Below are 24,889 nucleotides of genomic sequence, written 5' to 3'. Positions count from 1 at the left end.
GAGCTGTTTTTTAATAAATAATTTAAAGTTTTAAATACAAAAAATTGATGTGCTATTTTTAAGAAAATATTTTTGTCTACACTAATCGAAATTTCAAAAAAAAAAAAACTCATAAAACCGGTACATATTAAAAACAAAAAAATGTTTTTATTTAAGAAATCCAAAAATGAGTTTTAAGTGAATTTCATACAATTTTAATATTATGGATATCTAAACGCTTTTATACAAACATTTCTGTTAAAGTCAACTTACTTTTGACAAAAATTAAAAAAAAAAAAAAAAAAAAATGAAATGCAAGACTGGGTCGCACGAACTTTCTCTTAGAACTTAAGATATCAAGGGGCACGGTAGTGCCCAGCCAAGTTCTCTAGCAACTTTGGCACTACACCCTTATTTACAGGAAACAACTCAGGCCATTTTCGACCCCCCTCTAACTTCCACACCAAATTTTCGATTTTTTCCTATGTATACACCACAAGTCCTATCACCGTGTAAAATTTCAAGTTTCTACGATATCGGGAAGTTCTCCATAATTTTGATGATCTGTCAGTGAGTCAGTGAGTCAGTGAATCAGTGAGTCAGTGAGTCAGTTACGGTTTTTGCTATTTTTGAAGCCCTATATCTCAGAAACTACTCATCGTAGGAGGCTGAAATTTTGTGAGGTGTTTGGTTTTGACCAGCTCAACAAATTTTAAAATTTCTGGCATCTTTGGTGTGGAAGTTAGAGGGGGGTCGAAAATGGCTTGAGTTGTATCCTGTAAATAAGGGTGTAGTGCCAAAGTTGCTAGAGAACTTGGCTGGGCACTATAGTGCCCCTTGATTCGTTGTTAAAATGAAAAAAAAAAAACAAAATTTTTTGAAAAAAACAACATTTTAATTTTTTACAAATAATTTTTTGAAAAAAAAAAAAACAAAAAAAAAACTTAAATAAAGTTGGTAGGCATGCCATTTTGCAACAGCTACTAATTGACACTTAAAACCCAAATTTAAAAAAAATTCTATGTCACGTTTTCGAAATTTTATTACTTAAAATATATTTTTGTCAATGTTTTGTTTCTGTAGGTATTATAGGCAATATCATTAAAATTGCACAAGTTATTTGAGAGATAGTAAGAAACTTTAAAAAAAATTCTATGGGAGGTAGCGTTAATAACAGTTTTTGAAAAAAAAACTTTTTTCATTAAAAGATAGAAATTTATTACTTGATTTTTTAATCAAAATTGTAAGATCCGTTTTAACCAAAATGGAAAAAAATAAAATGCACTACTGCGTCGCACGAACTTGCTCTTAGAGTTCAGATTATTAAAAAAAAAAAGTTGCTTAAATTCTTAAGACTTTTTTAATAGAAATTTAGGTAGGTAATGTAGGTACTATATTTATGTAGGTAGGGTAGAAGGGGGTGCCTTTGCCAGTCCAGGTTTTTTTCCAAACCAAAAGAATATTAAATTCCGAAAAATCATTTTCTGTTGCACATTTATGATTGAAAACTTTCCACAAAGTTTGACAGCTTTTGGCTGGACACGAAATAAATTAGACGCTTGTGTTAGTTTTTTAATGTTGAGAACCAAAATATGAAGGTACATAACCGTCGTAAATTTTAGGTATTTGTCTTGTTAAATTACTTTTTCATACAAATATCTTTTGAAAATTATGTGTACTATGCTGTGTAGAAGTGATTTTTTTATTGTTTAAGTTATAAAAAAGTTATAAGTACATTTTTGAAAGATTAGCTTGTGGGGTGCATTTGCCATTTGTTTTTGGGTAGGTTTTGCTGTGGCAAATGCACCCCATGGGGTACATTTGCCAGAAGCGAGCTTCCTCAAAAGAGGATGACGGAATCCTAAAAAATCAATCCCGTCTTTGTATTTTCAGGTAAAAAGAAGTTTTGTTTATGATTATTGGTTTTATTTGTATTAACTTTAATATCTAGGTAACTGGCAATCCCTCCCCACCCCCGTGGCAAAGCCTCCCACCTGGGGAGGCTTTGCCACATCACTTTTCGTTTTTTTGAATAAATTATTAAAAATAGAAATAAGTAATATATCAAGATGAAAAAAATATATATTTTATTTGTTTTTTATGTTGACCTTTATATGTAATTATTTTATTTATTACCTTCTTTGTTTTGCTTCTTTTAGTTCAGATTATTAAAAACGCATCTTTTTATTTTAGAAAATTATTTATTTTTTTTTTTTCAATTGTTTTAAATGTCGAAATAACTTTTTAGAAAATTGTTCATATTTTTTCAAAAATATTTCAATGGTAATTTATTTTTTATTTCAAATTATTTGTTAATATAATTTATTAAAACGCATATTGTAATTTTTAGACCCTGAAGATGAGGCAAGTAAGACCTCGAAATATATAGGCAAAAAAATAAATAATTTTCTAAAATAAAAAGATGCGTTTTTAATAATCTGAACTAAAAGAAGCAAAACAAAGAAGGTAATACCTAAATAAAATGAAAAAAATATTTAAGTGAAGATAATTAAGTCAATAATAATGTCAGATACAAGAAAATTAAAAGAAACGTAAAAGCTTTGCGTTTAGACAATTTTCCTAAATCCTGGCAAATCCTCCCCCTTCTACCCTACCTACAAAAAAAATACATAATTTTTTTTTTTAATAAAAAAAAATCTGAAATTAAATCGCCACACAAAACAAGTATGCAGTTTTGATTGATATATTAAGATGCATTTTTACAAAAAAAAATTTCAAAATCATTAGATTTGGAAAAATAGTTTTAAAATAAAATTGGTATGTCATTTTGTAGAAATCACTAATCAACATCTAAAACCAAAATTTAAAAAAAATACAACGTCCAGTTTTCGAAAATTTGATTTTTCAAAAAAAAATTTTAAAATTTTTCTTAAGAATCCAAACATTTTTTCGAAATTTTATTTTTGGCTTATATTAAAATTATATAAATGCTTAATCGCAAAAAGTTTCGTTGAAATCGAATAAGCCGTATCGGAGAATATCAGATTTAAAAAAAATAAACGGTTCTATGGCAAGTACCGTTAATAATAATGATTTAAAAAAAATTATTTTTCCTAAAACTTACATTTGATTTTTTTAAACAAAATCGGTATATGACAAGTACCGTTATTTTTGGTCCAAGAAAATTAATTCCAAAAACCCCCCTGGAGAGACTCCAAAAAATGCTACATACCAATTTTGAAGTCATTCGGTCCATCTCTACCATCGTAATATCATGGAAAAATGTTATCTCATTTGAAAATTTTGTTTTAGATTGATATTTTAATCATTTAAAAGATATCGAAAATTAAAAAAAATCGTTTCGTGGATATTACGGTTAGTACCTATTGTTTTGTTTGTAAAAATTCAAAATCATTTTCATCATTCATAATCAAAAGGGCCGTTTTTGAGAAAACTGTAATACCTCAAAAATGTTATGTTATGGGCGGCATCCATTTTAAATAGTTATTAGAAAATTCTAGAATTCGATAAAAATCATATAAGTAGATTTGAAGTAAATCAATCCATGCGTTTAGTTATTCAGTTGTCCTGTAACTGGTAATCTGTATAAAAAATTGATAGACCAAAAATAGAAAATAAATCCCAAACTAGATTCATCTCAAGTATCCTTGTGCCAAAAATATCCATTCCATGTCAATTTAATTTTTAATTGCAATTTCCAAACTTTCTTGTCGATCATTTCAATTTATTTTATATTTCAAAATACGAAACAAATTGAATATAATATTGTCAGTATATCCAATCGTCAATATTCAATAATAAATAAATATATAGAGTTCTTGGAAATATTATTAGGTTCAAACAAAATATAGGTAGGGTACTTACTTTACTCATATCTAAATAATATTTATCCTTAAAATAAAATATACTCAAAACCATAATCCTTAACGAAGCAATCAATTGAACATTGAAGAAGATATACAAAATTTAATTTTCCACATCGACAAGAAGAACAAGAAGAAGAATATCCAATTTCAAGGAGGCTCTCATTTTAAATGAAGTTCATATCCCGAAAAGAGCTCTCTTCACATCAACAACTTATCATCATCATCATCAACATCATCGTCTTTATTCTTCAAACACACATAATTTCAACACTCCTTCAGTTCAGCCAGCATTCCAATGGATATTATCAATATATGAAAACGAGAAGATATATAGACAGAAGAGTGATAGATACAACATCTCTGGATGATGATGATGATGATGATACTCGGCTCCTACGTTTGCCTTGCTTTCTGCCTTGTTTTATGAATCCTGAAGTGTATAAGGTTGCCAATGCAACCAGCAGCATTAATCGAATGGTAAATTGATTAAGAGTTGGCCTTCAAGTGGCAATATTCAATATTATCCTCCTCAGGAGAGGGAAATAGAAAGAGAGAGAGATATGATATCCGATTGCACTTTACTCAAATAAACAAACGAACTCTGCCAACTCATCCATTCAGGAAGAGGAAATTCGAGCACCAACTCTCATAGCTTTATTAGATTTTTGATACCTACAAAAAAGAAATTGATATATGTATGGAATAAAGTTCCTATCATATACCAAACCATCATTCAAGCTCAAACTTATTGAAGTAGGTTGTACAGGGTTGCTTTTGGAAGGTGATTCTCAAACGATATCAATTTTCTATGGTACCTATCGAATGCATAGGCAGCATTTGGGTTTTTCGAAATTTCAAATGTATAGAAACTATACCTTCAAGCATACCAATTATAACTTCTTTGGACATAATTCTGTGAGATAAGTCTTCAAAAACTGAAGTAGCAATAAACTTGAGCATTCAAGTAACTTAGTTTAGAATATAAAATGATAATTCATTTAAAATAATAATTAAATAGTCATACAGAATTTATTAAAAAAGAACATCTATTTCAATCGGAAAACAGAGGTCTTTGGGAGAATCAGGAAAGTTCAAAATCTCTTTTTGAAAAGACTGGTTGAATTGGGAGAATTGAATCACAACAAAAACATAACTGTTAAAAAAAGAGCCAAGTTCTCCTTTGCTGAAATTTTTTTGGCACAAAAAACTGGGATATAAAAGTGTACCAAGTTTAGTTTTAAATTTGTATCAATTAAATTTTGATTGTTCTCTTGACAAATTTTTTTCTTATTACCGATGTAAACAATCAAAATTAAATCGATTCAAATTTAAAGCCAAACTTAAGAACTTGGTATGTACACGTTTGTATCTCAGTGTTTTTTGAGCCAGAAAAATTTCAAGAAAGGAGAACTTGGCTCTTTTTTTGTTGTCGTTGTGATTTCAATACAAGGTATTGCTGTAAAATAAAAAATCTATACTTATTTCAAGTTTTCGATATTTCCTGTTTTTGTAAGGCAGTTGTAAAAATTAAAAAAAAAATTTAAGTTTACATACATAATTAAATATATATATAACATTTTTACTTGCGATATAGGTACTATATATCAAGTTATGCATTCGTACAAAAAAAAAAAGTTGAGATAACATTTTTCCATGACATTACGATGGTAGACAATGCCAAAAAAGTGGGTCCCGGAGGTCCGTCTGTCTGTCTGTCTGTCTGTATAAGAAGCTACAGCCTAAACGGATGGAATGATTAATGTCAAATTTGGTATGTAGCGTTATTTGGCGACTCTCCAGAGGGGTTTTTGGAATTAATTTTTTTGGACCAAAAATAACGGTACTTGTCATATAGCGATTTTAGTAAGATTGAAATATCTCAAAAACGGCTCCAACGATTTTGTTTAAAAAATTCAAATGTTAGTTTTAAGCTAAGGTCTATCTTTCGATGAAAAAAATTTGTTTTGAAAATCATTATTAACGGTACCTGCCATAGAACCGTTTTTTTCAAATAGGATTATCTCCGAAACTGCTTATTCGATTTCAACGAAACTTTTTGTGAAGAAGCATTTTTATAATTTTAATGTAAATTTTAAAATAAAATTTCCAAAAAAATAATTTTTGGATTTTTAAAAAAAATTTGAAAATTTTTTTTTGAAAAATCAAATTTTCGAAAACGGGACATTGAATTTTTTTCAAATTTTGTTTTTAGATGTTGATTAGTGATTTCTACAAAATGGCATACCAATTTTATTTTAAAACTTTTTTTCCAAAAAATTATTTATAAAAAATTAGTTTTTAAAAAAACGGCTCTAACGATTTTGAAAATTTTTTTTCTAAAAATGCATGTTAATATATCAATCAAAACTGCATACTTGTTTTGGAGGGCAATTTAATTTCAGATTTTATTTTATTTTTTTTTTTTAACGAATTTTATTTTTTTTCCAAATTTCTATATAAAAAGTCTTAAACATTTAAGCAACTTTAACTCTAAGAGCAAGTACGTGCGACCCCAGTCGTGCATTTTATTTCTACAATGCTAATAGTTAAACATTTCAGATTAATACTTACAGGATAAATTGTACAAAAACTCTTAATTTTTAAATACAAAAATGCTTTTTTTTTTCATTTCACTGTAAATAAAAACTTTTTGATTACACTGGCAAAAAAACTAAAAAAAGTCGGGAGCAAGAACTTTATAAGGTGATTTTGATTGACTTTAGTGTGCTGAATTCAAAACTGTTTACAGATTTTTTCTATCACGTCTAGTTTTTGGGCTACACTCATCACTATTTTCGCTATAAAGCTTTAAAAACTAATTTTTAATTGAGTTTTTTTATGTTTAGTCAAAAATATATATTTTCCGTAATATGTTGCTTAGGGTGGGTCAAAAAAATCGAAATTCTTTTTTTTGAATTGGTACTCCGAAAAATCGATTGCTAGACCCCTCTAGGATATACACACCAAATATGAGCTCTTTATATTAATGGGAAGGTCCTCCGCTTTGCAATTTTCCATTTTTACATCAAGCTTCTACTAAAAAAAAATATTTTTTTTATTAATTGACTTTTTAGCAAATTTCTTTTCATATTCTTGTAGGAAATTGAACGCTCTACAAAAAAGGCCTTATACACTTTTTTCGTTTATCTAACCGTTGAATAGATATTTGAGGTCCAAAAATCGAGAAAATCTTTAAAAATTCGTTTTTTGTTCTTAATTTTGTAACAAATTGAAAAATTATAATGATCAAACGCGCAAGACATATTCTTGTTGAAAATTGATTGCTCCACAAAAAAGGTCTTGTTAACTTTTTTCATTAATCTAACCATTCTAAAGATATTCGAGGTCAAAGTTAAAAAAAAATATAAAAACATTTTATATTTTTAAAAAATTTCTAATTCACTGAAACTGTATTATTTTCAAATTAGCAAGATATATTCTTGTAGGAGCTTAAACGTTCTACAAAAAATTCCTTGGAATGAAATTGATTGCTTTAACCGTTTAGATATTCGTATCCAAACCAATGCTCACTGATTTCAATAGTTTTCTTATGACCCGTATGCATTGCGATATCTTCTAAACGATTAAAGCAATCAATTTCATTCCAAGGAATTTTTTGTAGAACGTTTAAGCCCCTACAAGAATATATCTTGCTAATTTGAAAATAATGAAGTTTCAGTGAATTAGAAATTTTTTAAAAATATAAAATGTTTTTATATTTTTTTTTTACTTTGACCTCGAATATCTTAAGAATGGTTAGATTAATGAAAAAAGTTAATAAGCTCTTTTTTGTGGAGCAATCAATTTTTAACAAGAATATGTCTTGCGCGTTTGATCATTATAATTTTTCAATTTGTTACAAAATTAAGAACAAAAAACGAATTTTTATAGATTTTCTCGATTTTTGGACCTCAAATATCTATTCAACGGTTAGATAAACGAAAAAAGTGTATTAGACCTTTTTTGTAGAGCGTTCAATTTCCTACAAGAATATGAAAAGAAATTTGCTAAAAAGTCAATTAATAAAAAAAATTATTTTTTTTTAGTAGAAGCTTGATGTAAAAATGGAAAATTGCAAAGCGGAGGACCTTCCCATTAATATAAAGAGCTCATATTTGGTGTGTATATTCTAGAGGGGTCTAGCAATCGATTTTTCGGAGTACCAAATCAAAAAAAAAAAAATTCGATTTTTTTGACCCACCCTAATGTTGCTCTTTATAAGTCCAAATCAGAAGACGCAAGATTGAATTTGATTCAAAAAACCATTCATTACTTTGAAAAAAATAATCAAGATTTTGAGATATCTATCATAAATTTCTTTTTCCAAAATCTTTTTGAGAAAAAAAATAATTTTGAAAAAATATAAACACCTTAAGGACGTGTTGATATGGCGTTTTGAGATTGCATAAGTAGTTTTACAAAAAAAAAAAAATTAACGGTGATGTAATTCGATGTCAAATGTACCAAAAAAAAAAAAACGCGTTTTTGACCTATTAATATTCAATTATTTCAAAAACGTGACGTGCCAGTGAAATTTTGACTTCAGATTAAGACTCAGCACACAAAACTCCTCTCGAAAAGTAGGGTTTGGTTCTTGCTCCATATCCGTTGCCGACCAGTGTTATCCTTTGTCACTTAAGAAATTCAAAAATTAAAAATTATTTTTGTAATTTTTATAATAAATTATATACTATGTTATTTTTCAAGTTTTTTAGTAGTTCTTTTATAAAATTAAATTGAAAATATTCTTTTATAAATTTTTAGGAACAAAACTTTAATTGTAATGTAATGTAAAAAAACAAGTGATTTTTGCGTTTTTTACCTTTTGAGTAGGGTTGCCGTGTCTGCATTTGCGAGGTGGCAGCCGACATTTTTTAGATAGAGAGAGTATTATATAAAATATGGTGTATATTTAGTTTAGCTTTCTAGTGCATAAAAAGTTTATTCTTTTGTTCACAGAAGTTTTTTGTCAGTGTTGTTTTCGTTTGAATGGGGTTGCTACATTTGTAGGGTTACGTTCTCAATATTATTTTATTATTTTTTCTGCTTTTTTGACTTTCGTTTGGGATTTCAAAAATTTTTATATCCGGCCAAACAACAAAGATATGAATGTATTAGTTATGTGACAATTTTTCCTTTAAAATAGGGTTGCCACATGCATGTTTCCATTTTAGAAGTGGCAACCCTATTTTTTTTTTTATTTTCATTATTAACTTATCTTTCATTTGACTTTAATTTTAACCTCTAACCTTATGAGCTAAGTAACTCGACGGTCGCCTCTCCGACTTTAAAGCCCTTACATGTTTAAGCTTATTCCATCTAAACATCTACTTTTGAAACACCCAATTATTAAAAAAAAGTTCTAAATATTTATTTTTACTTTTAAATTTTGAAGCTTTAAGCCATATTCAACAGAATGTTGTATTCTTGTGCGGAGAAATATTTTTGGTTGATGTTCGTTTAGAGAATCGTAGAATCGAAAATTTACAATAAGGGTACTTTATTATGATTGCATTTCCAATTCATTTAACTCAGTATGAACGACCGTTGTATAAGTAGGTAACAAAATAAATTTCTTAATATAATATCAGAAAAAATAAAATTGCCCAACACAGAAAAGACTTTTTGCATTATGCCATTACCAAAAACTCATTCCTCTTTCTCCATGATAAATAATGTTCCTTATTCGACATCCACCATCGCCGAAAACTATACCTTAATTGTTGACGTCTTAATGAATTTGTTATGAGCGTATAATTCAATTAAAAGCCATTCGCATTTACGATTATTAATTGCAAATTCTCTCAAGGATAACGTCTCTTTCTCTCTCTCTTGATGAGGGAAACTATAATGTGACTTGCAGCTCTTGTTTGGCAATTAACAATATCCCCACAAAATGTGTAGGTATGTGATGGAATATTATAAGCAATTCAACAGTAACACATATACAGAATTTCCTCGCATTTATAACACCATAAATAAACCTACACTCTCATGATGACAAGACCAAGTTTTGTGTTGTAGCCATAAACAATAAAATATATGTGGGTAGCAGGGACAGGCTTTAATAATGGAAAAAAGGATTTCGAACAAACCCAACCAAGCAAAAAGAGGTCCTCTGGTATAATTTATTATACTTTTATTCGATGAAATGGAGAGAATCACTTCCTTAATTTTAGGGAATTTAAGGCATCATCAAGCGTCAACTTAGTCGGAATTTATTTTTTTCATTATTTCGACAATATTTTCCGGTTGGCGAGTGATTATGCTTCCTTACCCTCAAGCTATTAATTCCATGAAAAATAAAAAGACAAATAACTTTATTCTGCTTTAATCTTCCTCGCATCCCAAAGTTTTGATTTAACAAACAAAATGATGAACTTGATAGCCCTGTAGACAAGATAAATGCAAGCTGCTAGGAATCCAATAACATCGAGTGACTTTAGCTGGAAGAAATTCATATGAACTGCTGGACTTTGCATATGAATAGCACCATGATGCCGAAGGACATATTCCATCCAAAAAACAGCTGTTTCCTTTGCTGTCATTGGGCGATCTTTATAGACCCTTGCGAACTTCTGAACTTTTTCTGTGTATTTTTTATCACTCAGAACTTCGTTAATCGTTCTACTAAGTTCTTCTTCTTGCAAAGTGTGAAAATCTACTAACAAACCAAAACCCTGTTTGGTAACACTTTCCATGTTTGATTTTTGATCAGCATAAATTGGAATACCAACCATTGGTACTCCATGGAATGAAGACTCTACAACACTTCCTTGACCACCATGGGTGATAAAGAGTTTGACATTTTGATGTGCAAGGACATCATTTTGTGGTACCCAACTCTTATAGACAATGTTTGGAGATTTTCCTGGCAACTTGGAATCACTCCATTTCCAAAGAATGGTTTCTTTGAGTTTTGAAAGAGCATTGAATATGGCTTGCAATTTGGCAGGTTCAAGTGTATTTCCTTCAATGGTAGTTCCAAGACTGAAGAAAACAACTCCATGCTCTGAGGAATTATCCAAAATTGATTTAATATCCTTAAAAAAATTCAAGACTTATTCGAGACAATAAAAATATTTGTAAAGAATTCTTACCTCTGGTAATGGATCTGGCTCGTTTTTTATTTGAATTCCTCCAATTTCCACTAAAGCAGGAACATATGGACGAACAAGGCCTTGACTAAAATGATGGTTAGTCAGAACAAGAGAAACATTCTTCAGCATGTCCTCGAATGGTGGATACTTGTCGGCAGGGAAGTTTTTGCTGCAAGGAAAAAAAAAATCATGTGTGCAATTCACACGTGGTTGAAGTGAAACCTTAAAAATCATTTAAGAAAAATCGAAAAAATCTAACTTTTTTTTATTCAATAATGACAACCTACAATAAATTTTATACCATCTGAAAGCTTATTGTTTTAGCTCAAAATATTTATATCGACCATGTCTATACAACATCTACATTTTTTTTAACCCAATTAGTTTTCATAAAAAAGCAAACCAATCAATCTCTTTTCTCTTCTAACGCCATTAAATCCATTTTTTAAAAGACAACCTATAATAAATTTTATATCATTATTATTTCACCTTTTAGATGACGCTTCAATCATATTTCTACCATGCCTACAAAAAAAGTAAGAATTCCTTAAAGCCAACCATGTCGAAATTTCAAACTGAGATTACGGTACTTCCTATACAATACTGCTGGCAACAAATCTTCACAGGTGTTTTCAGGTATTTTTCAAGTTTTTCAATTAAAGATAATATAACTTTTAGAGCACGTACCGTTATGTATGATATATTAAATGAAAGGTAATATTATCAGCATGCGTATTAAAGTTAAAATTTGTTATGTGCTCTAGATCAAATGTTATAACGTGTTTAGAAAAAGTAAAAACATTTTTTCACTGTTATCTCAGAATTTTGAATATGAAATTAATTGAAATTTTGCACAATCATAAATTATTTAATTACCTATCTACTGTATAAATTTCATTCATCTATCTATTAAAACAAACAAGTTATGATCAATTGATTTTTCGTGTCGCTTTTTCGTTTCATCTTATTTCAAATCACTACGATACTAAAGAAGTTTTCACTTCAAAAAAAAAAAAAAAACAAAATCAAAATCAAAATAGATATATTTTATGTATCTTATGGATTTGATGTGGGTCTCTTTGTTTTTTTTTTTTTCATTTAAAAATGAATAAAATTTTAAACTTCGGCAAATTTTTAGAATGCCAAACAAAAGCTTTAATAGTGATGAAAAAATTACTTAGCGAATGTAGGATTATATGGCAAAAAAAAAAACACACACTACAAAAGTCAAATTATACAAATTATGAGAAAAGAAAAAAATTCAAAAATGCATCAATTACAACACAAGCTACAATTTTGGACTTCAACAAAATAATAATTTTCCTATTTTTGTCCGCTAACTACAGTCTTATATTCGCTGGATTTTGAATAACAAAAAAACTGTTGAGCCTAAAAACCAAGTTTGTGGAATTGAAAAGTATTGAAAAACTTTAAATTTGGAGGTCTGCCAAACCTATGGTTTTTAATCATTTCAGATTAATCAAAATCTTTAAAGTCGTTTTCCATAAAATTGCAATTATTCGAAAAATTTGTATGGGAGGTGGTAAGGAGATATTACAAACAAAAAAAAATAAGCTATGTTGCAAAAAAATTATCCGTACCGTATCGTCTTACAGGCTTATGTATTCGATAAAATCGAAAGCCACTATAGTACAGGTAAAATAGGCATTTAAAAGAAAAAAAAAAAAATCATGTGTGCAATTCACACGTGGTAGAAGTGAAACCTTAAAAAATCATTTTTCTTGCAAAAAAAAAAAAAATTGAAAAAAATCTACCTATTTTTATTCTATCACCTTCAAATCCTTGTCTTTTATATGACAACTTATATAAATTTTATATCATCTGAAAGCTTATTGTCTAAGCTCAAAATATATATATATCGATCAGGTCTATGAGACATCTACAAAAAGAGCTAGAATTTTTTAAACTCGATGAAATTTCATCAAAAAAAGCAAAAAAAACATTTGTTTTTATGTTCTCATGCTATTAATTCAATTTTTTTGTTTGACAACCTATAAAAAATTTTATACCATGTGAAAGCTTATTTTTTCACCTTGCATAATGATGTATAAATCTTATTTCAAAGATGTCTACAAGAGAAGTTAGAATTTTTTAAAGTCAACCATGTCGAATTTCCAGACTGAGATTACGGTGCTTCCTACACTGGTAGCTGGTCATCGCCAACAGATCTCCACAGGTGTTTTGAGGTATGTTTCAATTTTTTCAATTTAAGATTGTGTAACTTTAAGAGCACGTACCGTTATGTGTGATATATCAAATAAAAGGTTATGTTATCAGCATGCGTATTAAGGTTAAATCAAATTTGTATGTGCACTAGATCAAAAGATATAACGTGTGTTGGAAAAGAACATCTTTTTACCGTTATCTCCTAATTTTGGGTATGAAATTAATTGAAATTTTGCACAATTATAATTTATTTAATTACCTACCTACAGTACAAATTTCATTCATCTATCAATTAAAACAAAAAAGTTATAACAAGTTGAAGTCGTGTCGCGTTTTCGTTTCATCTTGTTTCAACTCACTACGATACTAAAGAAGTTTTCACTTCAAAAAAATTGTTACACTCATGAAACTTGGCAAAAAGTTTGCTTTTGGGATAAGAACCAAGTACAAAAAAAAGTCTATAAAAAAAAGTTGGGTGAAAGGGTGTTTTTTCGCGAACAAGAGGGAGGGGGTAAAGGTCAAAAATATACTGAACAAAATTGTTTGTCGAGTATCATCATATGACACATGTTTTCAACGTACATATTTTTTGATGCTAATTCTAATGACATAAAAATAAAGTCAATACGATTGCTCTAAAATAGTTATAGCCGATTGAAAACAAGGGTGCTTGTTTTTTTACTTCAACAGGTAAAATATAACCGAAACCCATGGGAAAAACATGCTACACTTATGAAATTCGGGATGAAGGTTTTAAATAAAGCAGGGACAAAGGATTCATAAAGTTCTTAAAATTATTTTTGGGGAAAGGGTGTTTTTTTGATGGGTTAAGTTGTGTGTGAGGAAAATATCATAAAAGCTGACTTAAAATTTATTAAGTTTTAAAACTTGGTGTAAATGTTTTGGTTGGTATAAGAATTAAGAATCTAGAAAGTGTACAAAATTATCTTGAGTGAAAGGGTGTTTTTTTTTTTTAAGAAATGATGAAATTCGGAATTAGTACCACAAAAACTAGGAAAAAATTGTTACACCAATGAAATTTGGGAAAAATGTTTCATTTATAACAGAAACCAAGAACCCAAAAAGTCTATACGAATATTTTAGGTTTAAGGGTGTTTTTTTGGGAAATAGGGAAAAATCCGCGATAAGTCCGATAAAATCAATGGTATAAATGTTACTCTTACGAAATTCATTAAATATGTTCTCTTTCCAATGGAAATTACGAATAATGTAAGTCTATAAATTTTTTTTATGTGAAAGGGTGTTTTTTAGAAGTAAAGAAAATATGGGTATATTTGAAAAAGTGTGTAATACTAGAGTAATATTAGTGGTACCCTATTGAAACTTAGCAATTATGTTACTTTTAAGATAAGAAACAAGAATCTAAAGTGTCTATAAAAATATCATGGTTAAAAGTGTGTTTTTTTTTTTTTTGTGAAAACAAAAATGATGGGTCACCCTAATGAAATTTGGTAAGAATATTAATATTGGGATAGAAAGCAAGAATAAAGAGTTTTTATAAAAAAAATTTTGGTGAAAGGGTGTTTTTTTCGAAGAGACAGTAAAATCTGCAATTGGTCCCAAAAAGCCAATGATTCATTTTATTAATGGTTTTGATGACAAATTAAACATTAATAGATAAGTTCTTACACGTTTTACGCGAATCATTGGCTCTTTGGGTCCAAATGCAGATTTTACTGATTCTTTGAAAAAAACACCCTTTCACCAAAATTTTTTTTAAAAAACTCTTTATTCTTGATTTCTATCCCAATATCAATGTTCTTTCCAAATTTCATTTTATTATATCTTGAATATTTTTCAAAACATTAGGGAAAGCTATATAAATTAAAGCACAGCGGTAACGCTGATCCATTAACAACTTATTCAAAACTACTCAATAAGTGTCATTAAGTTTTATCTCAACACTAAATTCTCCCTTTTTTACTAGTTTTATCTTCACAAAGAGAATATTTAAAAGCTTTGTAACCTCTGAAACTTTCTCTTTGTTATAATATTAAGAGATGATATGAGTATAGTTCTTGTCAGCTGTTACAAAGCTCTTTTTGTGTTTGATGCTAAATTAATACCTATATAAATCAAATTTCGATCTCATAAATTATCTTCGCAATGAATAAGCATTTATTTATTAATCTTAACGACTAAAATTTTAATTTTCTACTCACTTATATAATTCAGATTGATAAGACATTAATAAACGCTTCAAAAGAAATTTCTCCAACAAATTAATCGATATGAAATTTCGAACTCTATCAAAGAATCCCAATGGTTGATCGGTTTGGATCAGAATACTCGGAACATACGCAGCTTCGTCCGGATTACCAACCAGTTCACTCAAACTTGGATTTGGTCGGATCATGAAAGACATTACAATCGGACACTTAAAATGTGCCCCAACTCCCAATAGAAATTGATTATAAAAGTATCCCAATATCACCATATCAAAAGATTCATTAGCCATCAACTCTTGCATTTCTGGTTGATTTAAACTGATATTCGCGTAATTATTCCAAATTTGCATATTCGAATTCATTTTCTGATACCAAGGTAATGGTTTTGCCATTGATTTTGAGAATTCATTATGAGAGAAGCCGGGCACATTGAGTTGAATGTAACGATATGGGGGATTCTCTTGGACCGATTTGTGTGTCGAGACCACTGTGACGTCATGACCGCGTTCGGCTAAAGCACTTGCAACCGCACTATGTATGATCAAATGGCTTTTTGAGGGTGTTGGAAAGAAACCGAGTACACGTGCTGATTCACTGGCTACAATAAGTGTAGCTAAACAAAAACTCGCATAGATTAACTTTATTCCGAGCGACATTGTGGAGTTGTCAAAAATATAAACTTTTTTGTTATGCGTATTAAATTTATATTGGCACTCAACATCAATTTTGGGGACTGATAGAGCTTTCGTTTGAAATGATTTGTAGACTTAATAATACAATAAATGGTTTATTAGTCAGGGCGTTGACTTTCATTAGCTGATAATGGTTAAACTATAAAACATTTGTTTACCGCCAGATGATTTTCAACCAAAAGTCATAATCACAAAATTTGTTTATGGAAAAAAAGCTTTTAGTGTTTATTATCAAATTATAGGTATAATTAATTTATTAGAAGAAAAAAAAAAAATTATTTAAATTTATTGTCAGGGCCGTAGATAAGCATTCGATAAGTGTAGTGATTAAGATAGGGGGAAACCGCGATAGGTATTGGATGGAATTTGTTAAGTTAAGCAACACGATTTTATCTCAAGTTTTTGGTAGAATCTAAAATTTAAATCAAACAAAAAAACAAAATATAACAGGCTAATAATGGTGCCTTAGAAGCACCATGTATTAAAAAAAATAACAAATTCAGAACCAATTCATTCTGTGCTTGGATAAAGACTACATAATTCCCTTTTCCCTGGATACACTTCTAATTAGTATTAGCCTCACAGACACAGATTGTACAGAGGGCCAAAAATAACGGCACAGAAAAGTAGGTAACCATCATTTTCTTAAAAATGGCTCATAAGGTTTTTTTTTTTTAAATCAAATGTTAGTTTTCTTTTTAACAAAATCTATCTCCTGAGATATTTTGTATACAAAAGCATTTTTATAATTTTAATATGAATAAAAAATTAAAGTTAAAAAAATGTGTTTTTGTTTTTTGAGACAAATTGATGTTACTTTTTGAAAACTTAAATTTCGAAAGCGAAGATACAGTTTAAATATGTTTCTCAGTGCTGTTGTTTTTAAGTAGTTCTAGTTTTGCCAAACTTCAACTGATTTTAATACTTTTAGTTTTTTTTTTCATCCTCAACTTGTTCCTGTTTATCTAAAGGAGTTCCAGGAATTTTTATCAAAGAGGATTTAATTAATTTTCAATATATTGAGGGAAAAAATGCAACGTAAAATGTAAAATGTTCCACGTTGATTTAATGTTGAAAAAATTAACATGAAACTTCTTCAAAATAAAATTGAAACAACGCGTTGCAACGTAAGAAACTTTTTTTTTTGTCGGACTTTATCTTTTGTTGCATTTTCTCACTCTAATTTTCAACAGTGAAGTAGCACGTTGGTAAAGCATTTGCCTAGTTACCCAAGAGTTGTAGGTTCGATCCCCAGCGGCTGCCCATTTTTTCTTTTTTTTTTAAATAAATTGATGCTTTTTGAAGTGAAAACTTCTTTAGTATTATATCGTAGTGATTTGAAACAAGATGAAACGAAAACGCGACACGAACATTCAACTTGTTACAATTTTTTTTGTTTTAATAGATAGATGAATGAAATTTGTACTCTTAGGTAATTAAAAAAACTATAAATGATTTCATATTCAAAATTCTGAGATAACGGTAAAAAGATGTTCTTTTTCTACACACGTTATATCTTTTGATCTATTGCACATACAAATTTGATTTAACTTTAATACGCATGCTGATAACATAACCTTTTGTTTGATATATCACACATAACGGTACGTGCTCTTCAAGTTACACAATCTTAAATTGAAAAATACCTCAAAACACCTGTGGAGATCTGTTGCCGATGACCAGTGTAGAAAGTACCGTAATCTCAGCTCAGATATTGTAGAGTCGTTTGTGGTAAGTGTGCGCACTTTTGACTTTGAATAAGTATTACAAGCATAATATAGGATGTACATAAAAAAAGTAAATTGATTATTACAGATACATGTTTTGACTTCTTAAATTCAATTAAAATTTAACTAATATTTATAAAATTATTTATGTTTTCCTAAGAAAACCAAAACAGGTCATATTGCGCACACTTACCCCTTCGAAGGGGTAAGTGTGCGCAGGGTGTACGGTAAGTGTGCGCAGGTACTTTTGCTTAGTAATCTAAATGAATATCTATTGTTCTTTTTTTTCATTTTTTAAAGACATATAAAAACCAAACGAGGGGTCTGAGACTCCCGCTCCCATACGATTTTCTCATTATTTTGATCCATTCTGTACACTGTGAAATTTTGATGCATTTTGAAGCATTTTATGCAAGTATATATATTTTCAGTGGAATCCCATGCATTTGCATGCGCACACTTGCCCCCAAATTTTTGCGTACACTTACCCCAAATGCAGTTTTTTATTGTTTTTGATAAAATATTAATAAATAAATACAAAAAACAATAACATTTTTATTGGAACATAAAGTTTAAATAGTAAGCTCAATAAAAAAAATCAATTGATTTCACTTTAAGTCAAAGACAGGTCACTGTCACAGTTTGAAAAGTGTGAAAAATTTTAAGGAAAGTTAACTTTTTTTTCTTTTGCTTTTTCTCGAAACATTAAAAACAACAGAAGCATAAATATAACGGACTTCGACGAAGATCAGATATTTAATTAATTGTGCATCAGCAGAAATTAAAATTTTTACACTAGTTTCGAGAAAATAGCAATGCGCACACTTACCGGCTGCGCACACTTACCACGAACGACTCTATAATATTTTGAGCTGAAGCAATAAGCTTTCAGATGATATAAAATGAATATAGGTTGTCATCTAAAAAACATGTATTTAAAGGAGATAGAATAAAAATAGGTAGATTTTTTCTTTTTTTTTGCAAGAAAATTTTTTTTTAAGGTTTCACTTCTACTTTGATTTAAAGATGTTTCATAACGGTTAAACACTTTAAACGAACGATGTTCTATTTTGATTTAAAAATTTTCGTCTTCAACGCAAAATCATTCCGAAAAATAGTTGAATCAACGTGATTGATTTCAGGGGCGTATACAGGTTTACTTCTTGGGGGGGGGGGTCATGCCAACATTTTTGGCACAACAATTTTGATAGGTGGAAAATGTGATAGTTGAATCGAACAAAAACGGAATGTGATTCGTTTGCTTCCATTGAATAATTTGCCTAAAAGCAACTATGTATATATTTTTTCCCCTAGCCTAAAGTAATTTTAAAAGTTACAATAAAAAATAAAATCTTTTTTTATGTAATAAACAGTGGTAACTTTTGAATTAAAAGTCTTCTTAACCTCAGGCAAACGAATCGCATTTGAAAATAATTTTGTTTTTTAATTTTGTTTTAAAATTGAATGAAAAAATTTAGTTTGGAGTTTGATACACCAAATCGAGCTAAGAAAAAACTTAAAAGAAAATAAAGTTTCTTCTTTGTTTTATATTACTGATGAAAATGACACTCGGTTTCGTGTCTACACGGTGCTATTACACCTTAAAGATAATTTTTGAATAAATTACCTCAGTACAGACAAAATTAAAAATTAACTGTCTAATTTTTGTTTTAAATAATTTTTTGTTGTATTGTTTTCGTATTAGAAGTGACACAAAAATGTAAAATTTTCGGGGTGGTCGTGAATTTTTTCTCGTTATAACTTAAACAGTTTTGGGCGTGCAAAAAAAAAACATAATATAAATGTAAATTTAGATTTGTACAAAAATTATGATAAGATTTTTTCGGTAAGATGAACCTTAATCGAGAAAAAAATGTAATATTGACGACTATCTCCGAAAATTTTACCTACATTTTTTCTTTGAAAACTTTTTATACGGAAACATTACAAAAAAAAAAGTTTTTTAATTAAAAAAAAAATAGAGAATGAGTTTTTCTACAAAACAAGACAAAACAATCTTTTCTACAACAAACGGAAGCCGAGAAAATCACAAAAAGGCATTTTTCAAAATGGCGGCCAAAATTTTTTTTGTAAAAATGTACTTATTTATGAAATATCAATGCTTTCCGAATATTCTCAGATGATTCAATTATGTAGTTATAGTAAAAACTGAGATTTTTGCCAAAAATTGAACAAACCTCAAAAAACTTCAGTTCTGCAAGATTTCAGCCTGTCCCTATTTTTTCCATTTGCTTCATAGTAAAATGTCTCTATTCACTGGACTAAAATTATAGTTTGCCTTAAAACGCGATTGAAGATTGAGTAATGTATGAAAATCGATGAGTTCTTGAGGATTAATCCGTTTATTTTTATAGGGAAGGTTGCTGTAGTGATGATTTTTTTTTACATACCCAATTCAATTTTTTTTTTAAAGCTCTAAATATGTATTCTTGTTCGGATTTTAAATCTACACAAAACTCTACAGCAGAACTCAACTTAGTGTCTGTCAATTTGTAATATTATCGAACTAATGAAAATAATCCTAATCCAGCATAGCATTCGCTAAAAATATCATCGCATCCCCAAAAAATGGTAAAATAGGTTGTTTGAATACCAAAAATTTTTTTCACTTTTCATTTTCGTTCATGTTCTAAAACTTCAATATTTTGAAAACGGTCTTTTTTCAAGGAATTGAGTATAACATAACAATTTCTTGTTTAAGTTTTGAGTTCTTGGGGGGGGGGGGGGGGGGGGGGTCATGACCCCGTGACCCCCCCCCCCCTTGTATACGCCGTTGTTGATTTTAATTTGCTTTTTCCCTCAGTGTATTTTTGAGTGTTAAATATATTTTTAAATTAGGAGTTTTTTCAAGATTTAATAAAAATATTAAAAATTTATTTGTTTGTACAATTTTTTATAGGATTCATATTTGCATATCTTAAAAAAATAAGAATTCCGAAAATCTTTACTAATTTTATTTTTTAAGTGTGATGCAATTCAGTGTCCTTTTAATGACACAATTTTAAAATAATCATAAATGAATATCCTGGAGCTGGGAATATAAAATAGAAGCCCTTGATTTAATTTCCAAAAAAAAACAAAATCGAATAAGGAGTTGTTAAGTGTTTCCGTGGTGTAGTGGTTATCACATCCGCCTAACACGCGGAAGGCCCCCGGTTCGATCCCGGGCGGAAACAATTTTTTGTTTACTTTTTTTTTATATTTTTTTAATAGAATCGATTAAACTTGACGGACGCTAACAAGAACATACCATGAGAAATTAAATGGCAATAAATTTAATTCTCTGACCGACAGTAGGTAAATTGAATAATTTTTCAGAAGTTAGTACAAAGATATCTAGGTATTATTTTAGTTTAATGTTTTATGGTTTTTATGTTTTTATTTTTACTTGCTCTATAGGGCAAGTATTGGTTTCGTGTAGAAAAAAAAAAATTTGAGGTTTTAATCAAAACCAACATTACGATGATGGAGAAGATCAAAAAAGTGGTTTTCGTCATGCCGTCCGTCGGTCTGTGCGTCCATCTGTACATCGAGCTAGGGCCTGAACGGATGGATGGATTTGCTTGAAACTTGGTACAGATGATTTTGACGTTATTCCCTAGACCCGTTTATTTTTTTTTTCTCGACACTGTTTCCAATAAATATTTAAGATAAGGATACTGTGAACTACAAGAGCAAGTACGTGCGACCCAGTCGTGCATTCTATTTCAAGTAACATTAAGCTTAGAGCTACAAAATTAATACCGTTTTACTTCGGATTTACTCTTTTCTCTGAAGTGTGGAACGTTAATGTAAATAACTATTTCTTTTTTAATGCATTTGCTTTCCATTAGGATTTAAAACAAAAAAAAAATATTTTTATAGGAAATAAAAAAAAAATTTACAAAAAAAAAGGTAATTGCAACTAAGAAAAATTTTGCATCGAAAATCAAGTTTTAATTGCAAATAAGTTTCTGCATTAAACAAAAAAAATTAATGCAAAATGTGTGCTTCGAATGTTTTTTTTTTTTAATTCGTCGAATAAAATTTTTTTTCAAACAATATGTATTCGAAAAAAAGGGTACACTCTCAGTGTTGTAAAAGCAAAATTAAAACTAAAAAAGGTGTATTTTTGAATATTTATTATTGATTTCATATTATGATTACATTTTAATAATAATTTTTATAGAGCCTATTTTTCAGGAGGTTGCAACAAGTTAAAATTAATTTTATTAAAATTAATATTCTTTCTTTTAAACTGGAAAAAAAGCTGTTGAGGTAGGTTTTATTGTTTTTCTTGCTTTCGTTTTAGTTTCTATTTCGTGCATGTTTCTTTCGTCAAAATTTTGGTTGTTTATTCCCAAATGCCAAAAATTATATGTTACAGATACGGAAGAAACCGGACAGTGATGAAAATAAACATAAGAACATTTTCTATTTTGCCACTTTCACAACTGCAATATGAAAATATTTGCATTTATTTTCTTTATTCGTTTTTACTCTTTGTCTTCGCTTTCCAAACCTTCGATTTAACTAACAAAAATATGTACTTGATTACTCTATAAACAACATAAAAACAAGCTAATAAAAATCCAATAACATCAAGTGAAGCCAGTTGGAAAAAATTCATATGCACTGCAGGACTTTGCATATGAGGAGCTCCATGATGCCGAAGAACATATTCCAACCAAAATACAGCTGTTTGCCTGGATGTCATTGGTCGATCTTTGTAGAGCTTGGAGAACCTTTGAACATTATCCCGGTACATTTTATTTGACATAACTTCGTTGACAGCTTTTCTTAATCCTTCTTCAGTAAGATCTGAGTAATCAATTGACAATCCAAATCTTTGTTTAACAACACCTTCCATATTTGAACTTTGATCACCGAATATTGGAATACCAACCATTGGCACTCCATGAAAAGATGACTCAACAACACTACCACCACCACCGTGAGTGATGAAAAGTTTTACATTTGGATGAGGAAGGATATCATCCTGGGGCAACCAATTCTTGTAGACAATATTTGGAGATTCTCCTGGAAGAACAGAATCACCCCATTTCCACAGAACGGTTTGTGGTAGTTGCGAGAGAACATTGAATAAGGCTTGTAATTTGACAGGATCTAAAGTGCTTCCTTGAACATTTGATCCAAGACTGAAATAAACAACTCCATGTTCGGTTGCATTGTCCATAATTGATTTGATATCCTTAAACAAAAAAATTCAAAAAATTGGTTTTTCAAGATATTGATTTACAAATTTGTTTTTACCTCTGGCAAAGGATCTGGCTTCTCCTTGATCTGAATTCCACCAATCTCGACTAAAGCAGGAACATCTGGACGAATCGTTCCTTGACTAAAATGACTGTTTGCCAGAACTAAAGAAACATTCTTCTTTATTTCATCGAATGATGGATACTTATCAGCAGGGAAATTCTCTCTGCAAAGCAAAAAAAAAAATAGTTAAAAAAATTGGTTAACAAATCAGACAGAAACGTAACTCAAAAATTCCCGAGACAAAACTCACCTGTACAAATCCTCCTGGTACCAATAATGCAAATTGCTTACAAGCAATCGCTCCCCAACATTTACAAATAAAAAGTTGATAACTCTTTGGAAAAATCCCATCGGTTGTTTACCTCCCGCCAATGTACTCGGAACATAAGACACTTCATTAGGATTACCAACGTACCCATTTACAGCTGGAACGGTGTTGATCATAAATGACAACACAACGGGACATTTAAAATGTGCCCCAAGTCCCAAAAGAAAATCATTGAAAAAGTATCCTAAAATTACCAAATCGAAGGATTCTTCAGCCATCAGCTTTTTCACTTCTGGATGATTTAAACTTGAGTTCGCATAGCCATTAAATGTCGTCAGCATGACATGCATTTTTTTATAAAATGGCGGCGGATTAACAACCATTTCTGACAATTTACTAGCAGAAAATCCATCGATATCGAGTTGAATGTAGCGGAAGGGGGGATTTTTTTGAATCGATTTGTGAGTTGAGACCACTGTGACGTCATGACCTTGTTCGGCAATAGCTTTAGCAACGGCACTATGAATGATTAGATGGCTTTTGGAAGTGGTTGGAAAGAAACCAAGAATACGTGCTCCATCACAAGCTACAGTGAGAGAAGCTATCACTAAGAAACTCGAAAATACTAATTTTATTGCGAACGACATGTTGGCATCACTACCGTTCGGCTTGAGAAATTGTTCGAAACTGAATTTCGAACGACAAGTTGCAGAGCTTTTGTATGGGTTTGATAATGATCAATAACCAAAATGATAGTAAAAATGTGTGTCGATTATTAAATTTTACAAATTTTAAATCTTTGGTTTTTGAAAAAAATAGGTTTTTGATAAATCATATCTTTGAAGATAAAGATTTGAATGAATTGGGGGTTTTCCTCAAACAAAGTGAGAATAAGGTACCTAGTTTGATTGTTGGGGTTTGCATATCAATTTAACATGTCATGATGACTTTTCGAAAAAATTATTAATATTAATTTTGAAACCTTTTACTTTCTGCTGTTACAATGACAATCCAAATTCTCAGTCGCACCAATGCAATGCCGAGTTGCTGTCAAAGTAAAACTTCTTTCCATTTATGAACAAACAATGGCCAAAAGAATTTCAGTTTTTAGAGCTCCGTTTTTGTTGTTTACTTCCTATTTATACTCTTTCAATCGACTTCTTCTTGCTCGAAATGCGGCTGGGTAGGGAAGTCTCGACGAATGGATACTCAAGTGCCTCTTATTTTCTGCTAAATTGCTCAGCAACACATCTAATTTTAGTAGGGTGTTAAATTATTAGGTTAGGAATATCTCTTGTCGTGTAAGATTAGATTAAAAAAGTGACATAGCTTTTTGGATAAGATGCTCAGGATTGACTGGGCAGTCACCTCAAAGACCTTCTACTTGGTTTTGGTATTCAAGAAGATCATTATCAAGATACAAGCTGAAGCTAGGAACATAACAACGCTGAACTTCCATCACAAAAGAAAAACACAAAGTGAAGCAAAACATTGTGCTGGATTTTTTTTTTTTGTTTCTTACAGTTCACATCTTCTGGTTATTACAGAAGTTATTACAGAAATAATCATGAGACACCGTATAAAATCTAGTACTAATCGAGTTGTTCTTGCGTTAGGAA

At 29.8% G+C, this 24,889-nt stretch overlaps 2 protein-coding genes and 1 non-coding gene across 3 annotated transcripts; 1 reads left to right on the top strand and 2 right to left on the bottom strand.

The window, feature by feature from the left end:
- Positions 1–9,627: 9,627 nt before the first annotated feature.
- Positions 9,628–16,100, bottom strand: LOC129912071 (UDP-glycosyltransferase UGT5-like). The gene is made up of 3 exons (XM_055990179.1): positions 15,298–16,100; positions 10,928–11,096; positions 9,628–10,870 (listed from the first exon to the last, which is right to left on the bottom strand). The coding sequence occupies exons 1-3, from the start codon at positions 15,957–15,959 to the stop codon at positions 10,148–10,150; spliced, it is 1,554 nt and encodes a 517-aa protein (XP_055846154.1). The 5' UTR covers positions 15,960–16,100; the 3' UTR covers positions 9,628–10,147.
- Positions 16,101–20,846: 4,746 nt separating this feature from the next.
- Positions 20,847–20,919, top strand: Trnav-aac (transfer RNA valine (anticodon AAC)). Its single transcript has one exon. It is a non-coding gene; the product is annotated as a tRNA-Val (tRNA).
- Positions 20,920–22,168: 1,249 nt separating this feature from the next.
- LOC129905884 (UDP-glucosyltransferase 2-like) lies at positions 22,169–23,947 on the bottom strand. The gene is made up of 3 exons (XM_055981510.1): positions 23,253–23,947; positions 22,997–23,165; positions 22,169–22,934 (listed from the first exon to the last, which is right to left on the bottom strand). The coding sequence occupies exons 1-3, from the start codon at positions 23,915–23,917 to the stop codon at positions 22,209–22,211; spliced, it is 1,560 nt and encodes a 519-aa protein (XP_055837485.1). The 5' UTR covers positions 23,918–23,947; the 3' UTR covers positions 22,169–22,208.
- Positions 23,948–24,889: the final 942 nt, after the last annotated feature.

Source organism: Episyrphus balteatus, chromosome 1, assembly GCF_945859705.1.
Source record: "Episyrphus balteatus chromosome 1, idEpiBalt1.1, whole genome shotgun sequence".
Classification (NCBI taxonomy): domain Eukaryota; kingdom Metazoa; phylum Arthropoda; class Insecta; order Diptera; family Syrphidae; genus Episyrphus; species Episyrphus balteatus.
Note: the sequence above shows the minus strand (reverse complement) of the source record. Positions and strands in the feature narration are given on the sequence as shown.

Bases quoted from the DNA above. Each gene is read 5' to 3' on its own strand.
- LOC129912071 (XM_055990179.1), bottom strand. From the start codon at position 15,959: ATGTCGCTCGGAATAAAGTTAATCTATGCGAGTTTTTGTTTAGCTACA. The intron at 11,097-15,297 runs GTGAGTAGAAAA...TTTTCCTTGCAG, and splicing joins TATCAATCTGAATTATATAA to CAAAAACTTCCCTGCCGACA. The intron at 10,871-10,927 runs GTAAGAATTCTT...AATTTTTTTAAG, and splicing joins AGCCAGATCCATTACCAGAG to GATATTAAATCAATTTTGGA.
- LOC129905884 (XM_055981510.1), bottom strand. From the start codon at position 23,917: ATGTCGTTCGCAATAAAATTAGTATTTTCGAGTTTCTTAGTGATAGCT. The intron at 23,166-23,252 runs GTGAGTTTTGTC...TTTGCTTTGCAG, and splicing joins TACCAGGAGGATTTGTACAG to AGAGAATTTCCCTGCTGATA. The intron at 22,935-22,996 runs GTAAAAACAAAT...TTTTTGTTTAAG, and splicing joins AGCCAGATCCTTTGCCAGAG to GATATCAAATCAATTATGGA.